Here is a 14,532-nt window from a genome sequence, read left to right as displayed (position 1 = left end):
CCCAGATCTGTTTAAAGCAGAGTAATCTTTCCTCCATTTTCAAGACTGAAATGCTACTGTCATTCCCAACAGAAGTTACAGTTCTTTTCTCTACTCTCTAGCCCATCTGGATTCATCTCTCAGCCAGATGTTCTTGATTCCCCTTAGTAAAGTCTTTCGTGCCCTTGATAAGGGAAACAAAAAAAAGGCAAGAGAAGAGTTGAGATCTGGATTTATTTCAGTCCTTTTCTTTCACTCCTGTAGTCTACTTTTAAATTCAGTTCTGTTGAAAGCTCTGTAGGAAAACATTGTATTTCATTTTACATAAACTATATCATAAAACTGAAACAGCAGAGTAGAGAGTGATTCAGAGCATTAAGTTTCAAGTCAAATCTTGGTCTGAATTCTTGCTCTGAGGATTACCAGATGTCTGATCTTGGGCAAATAACTCAGAATCTCTTGAGTCCATCAGTCTCTTATGTGTAAATTGGGGGTAAAAAATAGTACTTACTTCATAGGATTGTTGTGAAGATTAAATGAAATAATGTCAAGTGCTCAGCTTAATGCCCAGCATACTCTAGGTATCCAGTCAAGTTAGTTATTATTAGCTATTCATATGTCTAACTAGGAATTATTTTCTCTCTGTTGAGCAAGCAGTCTTATGGCAAGAGAGGAATAGATGATCTTCAGCTGTATTCTGAAGTTGGTCACTGTGTCATTTTCTTATCAAGATAATCCTGTGTCATTTTCTTATCAAGCAGCTAAATACTCTCCATCTTTAGACCAAGAAAGCTTTTGGATTTGTGTCTAATTCAGGCAACTGTAATCACCTCTGAGTGGCTCCATAAAATTTACTGGAGAAGTCCTGTTTCTGGTCCAGAATTGGTCAACTCAAAAAATGTGTAAAAGTTTTCACTTGCTGGGGAGGGTATGTGCTTTGGTGAGTGCTGTGAAGTGTGTAAACCTGGTGATTCACAGACCTGTACCCTGGGGATAAAAATATATGTTTATAAAAAATAAAAAATTAATAAAAAAAAAAAAGTTTTCACTTGCTCCCCAAATTTTTAAGTAGAGACCAAATCTATGTTGATTGAATTTTCAGGAAGACCAATATTTATATAAATTAATCTCTTGCTGTTACAGCAAAATATACTAAGCTTTTACCTTATGCTGAAGTACATGTGATAAAATTCACATATAATATGATCATATATCATATGCAAATAAATCATTTAATTTTCAAGTTCAGTTTGAACCACCTAACTCTGTTGTTGTGAATTTCATTTTTTCATTTCCACACCATCATACTGCTATCCTATTTTTTATAGTATTTATAGAGCTTTGACTTTTGCTCAGTGATGATAAGGGATTTTTGTAATCAGCCATGCTTTTATTCCTGATCCCTGTAACCAACAGTATATGCCACTTTCATGATAATTGGAGAGTCCTAATCTGGGACCACAGAATAAAAGAGAATTGACTGTACCATCCAGAGTGTGTCTGCCATGACTCTCTGGGAGCCAGTACCATACCTACTATGGCAGTCTCCTGACTTATTTATTACTTATTTATTTGACACAGGTGTATCTGCTGTGCATTTTTGTTGTATCAGAAAAGCTCATTGAGATTTGTGTAAATGATTCCAATAGAAAAACATCTTTTCTTTTATACTGTATGTGAATTTGACTCCTGGTCTTTCTTTCACCATCAGGAATTTTCCAGGTAGCTTTGAATTAACCAAGGGTCCTTGGTTCCACCTAACCCAGTGTGAAAGCACTACACACATTTTAAAGAACACACTTAGGTTTGCTTTAAAGCATGAGCAACAATAAATGTATCAAACCAGGAAGTTTGTTCTTAAGCTAGTGTTTGTCAAAGAGAAACTACTTCTGTCTCACAAAAGGAACGACTAAAGTATGCTTGGTTGTTTTAAGCTCTCTACAAATACACTTCTTTTGTGGATGTTGAGACCACTTTGCTTACCGGAAACCAAAGTGCACATAGCTGTAACTTTGTCTGGTGATAGGTAGAATATTAGTCTGTATTTTTTTAATATTTTCATTTGGTAAAGCAGACAGTTGCTGTGTTGGCAGAAGTGTGAATTTCATTTCCTGTCTGTGGTGTACCCCACTCATCCTGTCACTCAAGACATTTTGTTTTAGGTTGTTCCCGTAATGTGACTGAAACACAGTGACCCACAGCAGGGTGACATGTGCATACCACGAACGTAACAAGAGACAAGACTTGTGCAACAGACCACAAGAGCGTAATGCTTTATTTAAAGATGAAAACAAAACAAAATAAAGGTGGCCCCTCCCAGCCAGCATGCAGATTTTTAAAGTGGCATCCATGACTTCTTGTATTTGTTTTTAGAAGACATGTTCCAATCTATTTGGCAAGTTAGTTCAAAAGTTTATCAGCTTTGTGCCTCTTACTTAAAGGATAAAGTTGAGTCAACGACTGACAACATTATAGAGGTGATTTAATTTTATTTGCCAATTAATGTATCATCAGACATTTGTATTTACAATCCATTAATCTGCCACATATATTGAGTTCTGTAACAATTATTTTTTACATGTGAAATTACAGGATTTCTGTTTCCTTGTCCTAAATTACATTTCCTGCTGCAATGACAGGACAGCTAAAACTGTGTGGGAAGAACTCTGGGATGAATTGATTCATCCTTAAATAGCTATTGATCACCTAATATGCATTTGGCACTATTTCCAATGTTGAGGATTATGTACTGAGCAAAATAAAATCCTCACTCTTCATTGAACTTATATTCTCTCATAAGGAGATAACCATAATCAAGTATACAAGTAAATAAGGATAGAGTATGACAGGGATGGGGAAGAGGTGATGATACTGGAGCTGTGGCTTAAATAGTGACAGGCCAAGAGAAAATTATCCCACGTAGAAAATAAAAAGCATAAGGTGCCTGGGTGGCTCAGTTGGTTGAGCGCCCGCCTTTGGCTCGATCATTATCCCGGGGTTCTGGGATTGAGCCCCTTGTGTCTTGGGCTCCCTGCTGAAGGGAGCTTCTCCCCCTCTCTCTGCCCCTCCCCTGCATGTTCTCCCTCTCTCTCTCTCTCTCAAATAAATAAAATCTTTTTTTTTTTTTTAAAAGAGAAGGAAAAGCACAAAGGACCTAAGAAGGGGCCTGAAACACAGAAGAAATAAAAGAGACCAGTGCAACTATAGCAAGTGAACAAAAGGGGAGGTAGTACAAAATCAGAAAAGTAATGTATTATTGGATGTTACAGGACCTTGAAGTCTAAGCTAAAGACTTCAGCTTTTCTTTGTAAGTACAAAGGGAAACACATGATATATCTGTGTATTTTGTATATATAGAATCCCTCTGGTTGCTCTTTGGTAAGTGGATAGCAGCAGTGCAGAAGTGGTTGCAGACAGGCTAGTTAAGAGACTTTTTGCTGATAGAATGTCTGGGATTAGTTTCACTTCAGGGACAAGGTAAAGAGAGTAAGGACTCAGAAGAAACAAAGATTGGCCTTGGATTAAAGCTGAAATGTGAGAGAATATGGAGGTTCATTATATCATCCCCTCTATTTCTGTTTATGTTTGTAATTTTCTATAATAAAAAGCTTGAAAAAAAAACCCTTTAACAGTGATCTAAGTTTTGAAAAATGATGGTGCCATGGACGTTGTCAGAGTAGTAATAGAACTAAGTAGGCAGACTCAAGATATATTTGGAAGTATAGCCCTCAGGTCTTGCTGATGAATTAGGATACATATTATTGCAGGAAAAAAGAGAAACCAAGGATGACTGTCAAGTATTTGGCTCAAACAATTTGGGTGGATAAGACTAGGGATCAGGTTTATAGGGACTCCAGAGCTTTGTTTTGTCAATGTAAATTTGAGACACCAATTGGATTTCCAAGCAGAAATGTTGAGTAGGCAGCGTAATTTATAATACATTAGCTAACTCTGCATAAACATACTTATAAGCAAACTTGGAACCCTCCATTATATGATTCTAAATTTTGCCATTAATGTTTTAGAAGTTCTATCCTTTTCAAAGTTTGAGTAACATTTTTTTTTAAGATTCTATTTATTTATTTGACACAGAGAGAGAGATCACAAGTAGGCAGAAAGGCAGAGGGGAAGCAGGCTCTCTGCTGAGCAGAGAGCCCAATGCGAGGCTCGATCCCAGGACCCTGAGATCATGATCTGAGCCAAAGGCAGGGGCTTAATCCACTGGGCCACCCAGGCACTCCCATTTAAAAGGCTTAGTCTGTTGGTATGAAATAGTTCCAATATATTTTCTCTTTTCTGTGGATATTTACTAGTAATTATATTACTGCTATTCTGAACAGTAAATCTCCAACTCTGTTGAGCTGTCATTTACATGAAAAATGGTATTAACATGGCAAACTCCATAGGTTAAACCGATTTCCTGTGTCATCCTTTCACTGCATGTGGGAATGCAAGTCAGTGAAAGTAAAGTTTTGAGTAACACTTCAGCATGGTGTGTGTGTATTTTAAACAAAATTTTTTTGGCAAACTTTGAGTCTATTATTAGTAACTTAAGTATTGTAACATCATTTACATCTGATTAGAACCTAATCAGATGCTGTTATGATAATCACAGACCCAGTAACAATAACTAATATTTGTTAAGGACACCACTTTTTTTTTTTTTTACACTGTGTAATTCCTTCATTTTCTGTGTTTAGTACTTTATCAACACTATAATCATAAAGAACACAGTTCCAAGTACTGTACTTTTTAGTTTAGAGAGATCACAGTCTATAGACACATTTACTTATATTAGACAAGATTAATCTCATTCAGAACTTACTGCAGTTTATAAATTCTCATAAATATAGAAATCGGTGCAATTAAACAAAAACTTCAGGATCTTATTTTTTAAATTCCCAGGTCATAACTTTTTCCGTGGGCTGCAATTACCTGCTCTCTGATCACCGATGGTTATGGTTCAGTTTAACTACATAAATTATCAACCTTTTATATCTTAAAGAAAATGTAAATAAAAATTAAAATTTCTTACCAGAAAGCTTAGCATTTTCCAAATTTCAAAATTTGTTTCCCCCTCTCCCCCTTTAGCTAATCATTTCAAGTAAACTAAAAATAACCACATCTCACCTGCAACATTTAATAGCAGTCATTTGATGTATAAAATTTTAACTATGCTTCCAGTTATTTAAAACACACAGAAAATGGCTGCCTATCAATCTGTCTGTCACAAGTTAAAAATACTACATTTAAGAATTAAGATGAGGGACTCATGGGTGGCACAGTCAGTTGAACGTCAGACTCTTGTTTTCAGCCTGGGTCATGATTTCAGGGTCATGGGATCCAGCCGCACAGCCAGCTCTTTGGTCAGCATGGAGTCTGCTTAGAGTTTCTCTCTCCCTCTGCCCCTCCCCACCATTCTGTCTCTCTCTTTCTCAAATCTATAAATCTTAAAAAAAATAAATAAATAAAAAGAATAGAGATAAGAGGGGAACCTGAGTGGCTCAGTTGGTTGAGTGCCCAACTCTTGATTTTTGGCTCACATCATGATCTCAGGGTCTTGGGCTCCCCTCCCTCATCTACCTCCCTACTTCCGTGTGCACTCTCTCTCTCTCAAATAAATAAATCTTTAAAAAGAAAAAAAAAGAATTAAGATGAGGGTTTCCAGTTTCCTCCAGTTTAAGCATTTATACCTTTATGCTTGACTTATCTAAAGATGTTCCCAGATCGCCTGGATGGCTCAGTCATTTAAGCGGCTGCCTTCAGCTCAGGCCTGATCCCAGGGTTCTGGGATTAAGCCTCGAATAGGGCTTCCTGCTCAGGGGAGATTATTTCTTATTATTTCTTTCCCTCTGCCTGCCACTCTGCCTACTTGTGCTCTCTATCTCTCTGTCAAATAAATAAAATCTTTTTAAAAAATGAAGATGTTTCTATAGTATTGATATTTGTGTAACCCATGTTTATGTACCTTAAAATGCAATCATTTAAAACACTAAGAATTAAATTCATGGTAGAGCTTTGGGAGTTTTAAAAGCAACTAAAGTGTTCTCAGATGTGTCAGCCAGCTTCATTTCTAGAGATACTACTAAAGCAAAACTGAGTTTTATACCTTAGTTGCATTTTGAATTCAAAAATCCGTCTGCACAAGGGCACTACTCTAAGAAACTGTATCCTTGTTGACTCTGCACAATAGCTTCATTTTATTACCTGTATTTTACCCATAAGGAAACTTAGGTCACCTAAAATTCACTCAGGTAAGAAGTAGCAGAGTCAGGATTCGAACCCGGGCGATCTGACTTCAGAGCCATTACCCTCTTTTTTGTTTCCCAAGCCTTTATTCTTAACTGCTACCATGTGATATATATAGAATATCGTAGGTTTCAGAAAAACTGTCTAGACTAGATGGGTTTGTGTAAATAAAAGGGTCTCTCTTGATTCTATTTTTACTTCATCCTATGAAATTGGAACTTTGGAAGATGGAAGAGAGAATAATCCCAAAATGTATCTCCATCATACTCTGATTTCCTTCCTTAAATAATCCATTTCATTTTGACTTTTTCCCTTACAGCATCAGCGAGAGCTTTCTAACTGTCAAAGGTGCTGCCCTTTTTCTGCCACGGGGAAATGGCTCATCCACACCAAGAATTAGCCACAGACGCAACAAGCATGCAGGTAAAGTTCCACATATACCATTCCTTTCTTGGTTTCTTTGCCTTTTGTTCTAAAAGGCTGACAACCTTATCTCCATTTCTCCAACAGTCTTGTAATAGTGAAAAAAAAACATTGTATTGTGCTATAATCACTTGTCTTTCGCTCTCACTATTTTTTTGGCATTTAACAGAATACATTATATATGTAGTAAGTGTTCAATAAATTTGTGTTGGAAAAATAAGATGGTACAAGAATACTCTAATGAATTCTTATGTGACTTATCACTTAAGGTTTTCCAGTAGCAAATTCCCAGTTTGCTTACCGGCAGTACTTTTCACCACTAACAAACCTGAGTTTCCACATACCCAGCTCACGTAAGAAGCCTTACCATAGGGATAGGCCTTCCTGACTTTTGCCTGACCTTCCAAGAAGCCAGCTGGATCTTTGGACCAATAACACTTGGAGTAGGTTCTTACGTCCACTATTTACCTAGAAATGGTTGTCCTCTACAGGTTCATCATCCTAAAAATCTTAGGTCGTTTGTATTGATAGAACAGAAGGAATCTTAATTTTTAAAAAGCCTCAGCTGCTTAACTCAGTTATAATGTATAACTTAAGTCACTCTTCATTGTTTATACCTAACACTCTGTCTTCCCACACTTGTTCTTTTTTATTTGTTTTTTTACAGTTTTATTGAGATATAATTCACATACCATATAATTCACCTAATTTACCCATTTAAAGTTTGCACTCATCGTTGGGTTTTGTTGTTTGTTTGTTTGTTTGTTTGTTTTTCATATGTATAGAGTTGTACAACCATCACTGTAACTTTAGAACATTTTCATCACCCCACAGAAGAAACTCACTTACCCATTAGCAGTCATTTCCTATATCTTCCACCCTCCCTGCCAATCCTAAGCAACCACTAATTTATTTTCTCTGTCTATAGATTTGCCCATTCTGGGTGTTCCATATAAGTGGAATTATATAAATGATCTTTTGAGACAGGCTCCTTTTATTTAGCATAATGCTTTCAAGGGTCATTTACATTATAGTATGTGTCAGTACTTCATTCCTTTTTATGACCAAATAATATTCTAGTGTATAGATATGCCACATTTTATTTTTCCACTCACCAGTTGATAGACATCTGAGTTGTTTCCAATTTTTGGCTGTTACAAATAATGCTGCTGTGAATCTTTATGTATACATTCTTGTGTAAACATATGTCTTCATTTCTCTTGGTTTTATACCTATGAGCCGATACTGGTTCTTACAAATGAGACTTACATTGTGTCTGTGGGTTTGAAATGTGCTAGAACAGACCTGACCAAACATGATGATTCGCCTTTTTAATTTTGCAAGTTGAAAGATTCTGCAGTAACGGAATTGGTCAGAAGCCAGCATTGAACTGGAGATGGGGGTTGGGGGAGGCAAGAAAACTATTCTTTAAGAGAAGAAAAGGGTTGGGGGAAAGGAGAGGCTTTCAGACTTGCTGACCTTTTAAACAAGTACCTGTTCGCTAACCTACTTTTCTTTCTTCCTGCCCCTTACCACTTCTTGCACATAATAGTATTTCATCTCACAGTTAACAGTTGAAGTTACATGGAGGAAGATTTTGTATGTAGATTTCAAGACGAGTATGAGAACAGGTTCCACTGGCATCTGTGATCAGGTGGCTATGTCAGTCACTTTAGACTGTTAAAGAGCTGGACCTGGGTGGGCATGAATGAAGTTTTTTGTTCTCGGATTATCATCATTTATAACAGTACGTTATCTAATTATCTTCTACTAGCCAAAGCCCCAGGTTTTCTAGCATAGAATAAGGAGTATGAGAAAATCTATAATACTTTAATACAAAAAATTCAATTTAGTTTGGGGAATGTGTAGAAACACGTATGTATTCAAATAATGGTTGGCCACATTAAAGGACCTAACATTAGGTTCAGTGGAATATTTATTTCTTGGGACTCGCTATATTTAATGAAAGTACTCTTTCTTGAAAATCAGCCACTAATATGGAAATCATTTTAAACCACTGACATTATTCTAAGGGGAATCTAAAAATCTTCTTAGGTTAAGTGCAACTGAAGATTTACAGAAATAAGAATGGCAAAATAGTTAGCTTTTTTTAAAGTTGGAGGTAATTCTAAACCTGTTCATCACACTTTTCAGGATTCCCTCCTTGCTGCTTTAGTGGGCCTGAAAGCACAGCCCAACACATCTCACCATTGCTTTCATCAATATCCACGATAGTACAAAACTGATACTGGTTTCAAGTGTATCTTGCACTGGACAAACATAAAGCAAATTTTAATGTAGTATAGGCTAAAAGTGAATGTATAGAGATGCAGTCTACCATTCTGTCTTTCCACTTAAAGTTAATTATTATATATAAGACACTTAATTTCTGTGTCTAATTATAGTTGTTCAGTGACCCAGAACTTTCTTTTATACTGGTTAGTAACGTAGAAGGAATCCTCTCTATTAGCATTACAATGCAGAATAATTATTTTTTGTTTCATAAATTTCACCAGGTGATCTCCAACAGCATCTCCAAGCAATGTTCATATTACTCCGCCCAGAAGATAACATCAGGCTGGTAAGTTAGTGTTATCATTGTAAGTCTTACTCAAAAGACTGTCTAAGATGGCAAACATTAAGCAGTCATTATTATGTCGCAACAGAGTGCTGGGAGCTATGTGGTACAAAAAGGGATTACATGTCCGTACCATCCAAGAGCTTAGAATGTCACTGGGAATATAAACTAATGTGAAATTATGTGAAATAATTTGATGATTCAAGGCTGTTGATAAGCACCAGTTTGTAGGTTACTGACTATAACAACAACTGAAGTTCAGAAGAAAGAATTCTCGAAGACTTGTCCTAGTTAGAAAGGTTTTCTGTATACAGTAGAGCTTGAGCTGGGTCTTAAAAGATGATGAATTTAGATTGGCAGAAAGAAGGAAGTCCGTCCTTCTACATGAGGGCCTGACTGAGGCAAAAACACATGTAAAGTTGGACAAGGAGAGAGTAAAAGGGCCAGGGATTTGTGCGGGTCTCAGAGAAAGGATACCTGGGCTTAGGCTTTTGCTACTCATGTGATGTTGGTTGCTTAGTTTGTCTGAGCCTGCTTTCTCATCTCCTCTCTACGTCTCACAGTTGAGAGGATCAACTGAACCTGAAAGCATATTGAAGAGTATAAAATGCTGCCCAAATCTGGGGGTTATTGTTACTATAAGGAAGATAAGATACCAGAAAACAGGGCATTTAAATAGGGATTTAATGCTCCAAACTAGAGGACTCAAAATGGCAGATATATTTTATTTGGACCACAGCGGTATTGTTTTTCACTCCAAGCCAGAATGTAAAGTTGAATGATTTCACATAAAAATCCATACTTGGAGCTTGTCTTCAAAAATCTAAAACTCCGGCAATACTGGGACCTTATGCTCGCCTGATAAAACTTGCTAGATCCAAAGGGGAAGGCATGGGTATGGCCTGGGTTCTTAACTTACCATAATCTGCATATATTCTATTGTCTCCTAGCCTCTAAAGCCAAGTGTCTCCATTTGTCATCATTTTTTCACTGTTAATTTTCTTATAGTAGAACATTTAATTAAAATAGGAAAACAAAGATGGTATGAGTATGTTTCTTTATGAAAAGTGAAGAGCATTTCTACCCATTTAATAGTCATATGGCCTACTATACTCATTTATATTCCCTATCTGACCCTCTATATTATTAATAGTTGGAGGTAGTACCTCTACCTGTTCAGTAAGCAGTAGTGTGAAACATTACAAGGTTTGGAGCAATGAATTATGTGGAATAGCTACAGTATTTAAGAGAGGGGCACCTGGCTTGCTCAGTCAGTAGAGTAGAGTATCTCTGCATTGTGAGTTTGAGGCCCACATTGGGTATAGAGATTACTAAAAAAGAAAGAAAGAAAAGAAAAAAAAAAAGAGCAAGAGATTCTTCAGAAGCTAATACAGAATAGTGGGGAGGAAGAAACCACCTTAAGTCATGGAGATCTGCTAGGTAGTTATTGCAGTCATCTAACCATGTGGTGATCGGCTCTTCTAGGTTGGGGTGGTAATTTGGAAACTGGGTTTCTGTCGGCATGTTAAATTCAAATGGTTGATCTCTATGCTCTGGACAGGAAGAGAAATAATAAGTAGAATACAAGAATGACTGTAAAAAATTGATCAGGTCTCTGAATTCTGTGGTAATTAACTGATTTTTCATTCACTTAATCATTCTGGGTTCAAATTCTGTCATTTTTTTCCTCTCAAATGCTGCCTCTATCATCATCTTAAAATGGCCACAAATTTTTGTTGAGTGAGAAACAGCCTTTGAAATTTAAAGAACATGAAATAAGAAATCCTTACATAATTATTTTATATCCTAATTTGAGAATCACATCATACATTTATGTAAATCTTGTCTATACTTTTATATATGTCTATCTTAAACACTTCTTTGTAAGTGAACAAAGGTGGTGTACAGTTCTTAAAGCATTCACATTCTCACGCAGGGATACTCAAACCTTAGAGTACATCAGAATCACCTGCAGAGCTTTGTTGAACTCCCCCCACCCTTTGCTGGATTCCACCCACAGTGTTTGATTTGGGGAGGGGGAGATAGTAATTATTTGCATTTTTAACAAGTTTTCCATCCATGTTGATGCTGCTGATCCAGGAGTCGTGCTTTGAGAACCCCTGCTCTAAAACCCATAGTAATGGTCACTTGCGCACACTTGATGTCCGTCAGATCCATGTATATAGTTTCCCCAAAATTGTGTGGTTTTGTAGAGTTCAAGTCAAGGTCTGTCATCACTTTATCTTTTTCTCCTTGATAACCTTCTGGAATTTAGATTGCACTTCTAAACATTAAAATAATTTTAACCACAGGAGAGCATTAAAGAAGCAGTTCAGGAAGGCAGAGTTGGCAATTAACTTTTTTTCTTGCCCTGCTAAAATATGCAACTTCAACTGCTTTACATTTATAAAATATAAATTCAGAAAATGTAACTGATGCCTCTGAATTAATTCAGTTTAAATGACAAGCCATTTTACAGTTGTTTTGAATTGTTACAAACACATAGTCATTATGTTTCAGATTATTGAGTGAGTCATCTTCAAGAAAATGAGTGAATACATTGTGTGACTTTGGACAAATTAGCACTTTTCTAACTGAAAGGAGCATTTGTAGACTCAAAGCAAGGCCTTTTGTTTTGAGTTAAATTTGGAATGCTGAAATTCTCATCCTGGGGCCTGTACATAAGGTTAAAAGTTTGATAGTCAACTGAAAGTCCTGCCCTTATTTTTTTAATAACCCAACAACAGATAGTGGCACCAAATCCCACATTTTGCTTTAGCATTGAAAATAAGACTAAACCATTTTTTCCTCTAGGGAAGCTTTGCATTCCAAATACACGCATTAATACTTAATACAAGCATTAAGTTCAGTACTTAGGAAAACCGTAGCTGGCAAAATGAAGACCATGTTTTTTTAGTTATTCTTGCACATTACCAAAGACCTATTTAATAAAAAAAAAAAAAGACTGGGATATAAAAAAAAACTTTCCTAACATTTGAAGTAACTTTTATATTCCTAATTAGCATTAAGGTGCTGAAAAGATACAAGGAGATGTTTTTTGAGTACTTTGCAGGAGAGTTTAAGAAAATAAGGGCTTTTTTGGCTTTGTTTTTTTATGGTACATTGATGTTTTCCCAAAGTGAAAATGAGTATTTTTTCTAAATATAACATTTTTTAAAATCCTACAATACAGGAAGGTGTAAGGAAGAAAGTAAAAATCACTTTATATCCTATATTCGAGAAAATCATTCTTAGCAATTTGGATAAGCATCCTTCCAGTCTTTCCTGTGTGCATGTGTATGTGCGTGTGTGTGTATAAGTGTATGTCAGATATTCTGACCTCTGCTCTTACTGAAGTGGATCAGTGATTAAAATAGCCAAATTTGAGTATCAGAAGACCTACTAGTCTCCCTGATTGATCTCTGTATTTCTGAGAAGCAAAAGTATAAAATTATTTAAAACAAGACTTGGGGAGCCTTGGGTGGCTCACTGTTTAAGCAGCTGACTCTTTATTTCGGCTAGGGTTGTGATCTCCAGGTTACAGGATTGAGCCCTGCATCAGGCTCCACACTCAGTGTGGAGTCTGCTTGTCCTTTTCCCTCTGCTTCTCCCCCAACTCATGCTCTCTCTCAAATAAATAAATAAAATCCTTAAAACAATAAGACCTATGTCTGGGGGGTGAGGAGGGGTGTTTGTGTGTTTTCAAAAAGTGGATAACTGAGGACTTGCCTGTGGATGAATGAAATTGGAAGAAATGTGTGCATATGAAAGGCTAATCAGTTTTGAACAATGATGAAAAGGTTTTACTACTGACCTTTATAACTATGAAGGTTTCTACTGAGCTCAGAATTGAGTGAAGAAAAGAGTATATGTCAGCACCTTTTTTTTTTAAACAAGAATGAGATAAAAATATAAATGCTGACTTATAACCAGCTTTCTTCACACTTTATTTTGAATATCTTTCCATGTCAACAAGTAAATCTGTTTTTAATGGTTACGCAGAATATAATCCAGAGATTTTTTTAATTTAAGAATATCATAGAGATAAACCAAAAAATAATAATAATAATAGAATCCTGAGATTCCCTCAAGCTCTATTGCTTTTGAAAACAGTGTTCTTTAGTTTATTAGTGTCACATCTGAAGTCTGTTTTAATTTTAGATAATGACTTTGCTTTGTTCTTTTGGCTAGAATTTAATATTTACATACTTTTGAAACCTTTCTCTCTGATGGATGGGGTGAGCTGCCTGTCTAGACATTGGGACTTTGTAATGTGGCTTCCTTAAGGATAAACATTGCATGCAGTAGCATGATGTAAGACTTGGTGAAAAGAAATTAAAGGCAAAGGTGCAGTGTAAGCTTAAGGAGTAGGATTTCTTGATGTTGGATGATGCTGAGGACAGAAGTTATTTTATCAGGCGGTGCTTGTGGACTACTTGTAATCAGATTATAAGCATCTAAATTAGTTACTGAGAAAAGCTTTGTGTGTTTTTTGTTTTAAGATTTTATTTATTTATTTGACAGAGATCACAAGTAGGCAGAGAGGCAGGCAGGGGTAGGGTAGGGAGCAGGCTCCCCACTGAGCAGAGAGCCTGATGCGGGGCTCAATCCCAGGACCCTGGGATCATGACCTGTGGTGAAGGCAGAGGCTTTAACCCACTGAGGCACCCAGGTGCCCCTGGTAGAAGTTTTAACATCATTCTTTAGTAGATGAGCTTTGCAAACAGGTTGGGTTCTTACCAGAAATAAAGCGGAGGCATCTGACTTCTCAGACCTCTCAGTCCTTAGATTGCTGAGTGGAGTCTACCTGACACTTGTAATAGGATCCAAATTTAAGCATTCGAAATTGGAATAATTTTCTCAGTTGCTATTGTTGCGAAGCTTCAAAATTCAAAATATTATTTTGGCTGGATAAGTAGAATAAACTTCATTGGTATCCTTTTCAGTGAGAACTGGAGTTAGTCAGAGACACCTGAATTATCTTATTTCAGTCATCTATTCCAAATTCTCCAAAATTTGGAGACTGAGGAAACACTGGAACTGCTGCCAATTCTAATATTAGGGTATTATGTACAAACTGCCACTTTAAATTACATTTCTCTGATTAACTTCATGAATTAAATTAGATTATTAGATTTTATCAGTCTTCTTCCTAGCGGAGGAATATGAGATAAACCTCTAACCCAGGTGGGTGCTAGGTTTTTCTTTATGTTATGGCTCTTAAAATTTTAATTTCATAACCTTGAATCTTGAAGCCTTAAAGAAAATTTGAAACCTCAGGCCCATCCTCAGCGTTGCTGAAT

The 14,532-nt window shown here is 36.4% G+C and overlaps 1 protein-coding gene and 2 non-coding genes across 5 annotated transcripts in view; all 3 read left to right on the top strand.

Annotated features, from left to right (window-relative positions):
* The window catches only part of SSH2 (slingshot protein phosphatase 2), a 258,525-nt gene that overhangs the window by 190,942 nt on the left and 53,051 nt on the right, over positions 1-14,532 (top strand). For all 3 annotated transcript variants that reach the window (XM_059147750.1, XM_059147748.1, XM_059147749.1), the window contains 2 exons: positions 6,548-6,651; positions 9,168-9,232. In XM_059147750.1, coding sequence (XP_059003733.1) covers positions 6,548-6,651; positions 9,168-9,232 — 169 coding nt within the window. The remainder of the gene's footprint in view (positions 1-6,547; positions 6,652-9,167; positions 9,233-14,532) is intronic.
* Positions 12,589-12,665, top strand: LOC131817231 (small nucleolar RNA U2-19). The gene has a single exon (XR_009348415.1). It is a non-coding gene; the product is annotated as a small nucleolar RNA U2-19 (small nucleolar RNA).
* Positions 13,014-13,075, top strand: LOC131817230 (small nucleolar RNA U2-30). The gene has a single exon (XR_009348414.1). It is a non-coding gene; the product is annotated as a small nucleolar RNA U2-30 (small nucleolar RNA).

Source organism: Mustela lutreola, chromosome 15, assembly GCF_030435805.1.
Source record: "Mustela lutreola isolate mMusLut2 chromosome 15, mMusLut2.pri, whole genome shotgun sequence".
Taxonomy (NCBI): domain Eukaryota; kingdom Metazoa; phylum Chordata; class Mammalia; order Carnivora; family Mustelidae; genus Mustela; species Mustela lutreola.
This window is presented reverse-complemented; position numbering and strand designations above follow the sequence as displayed.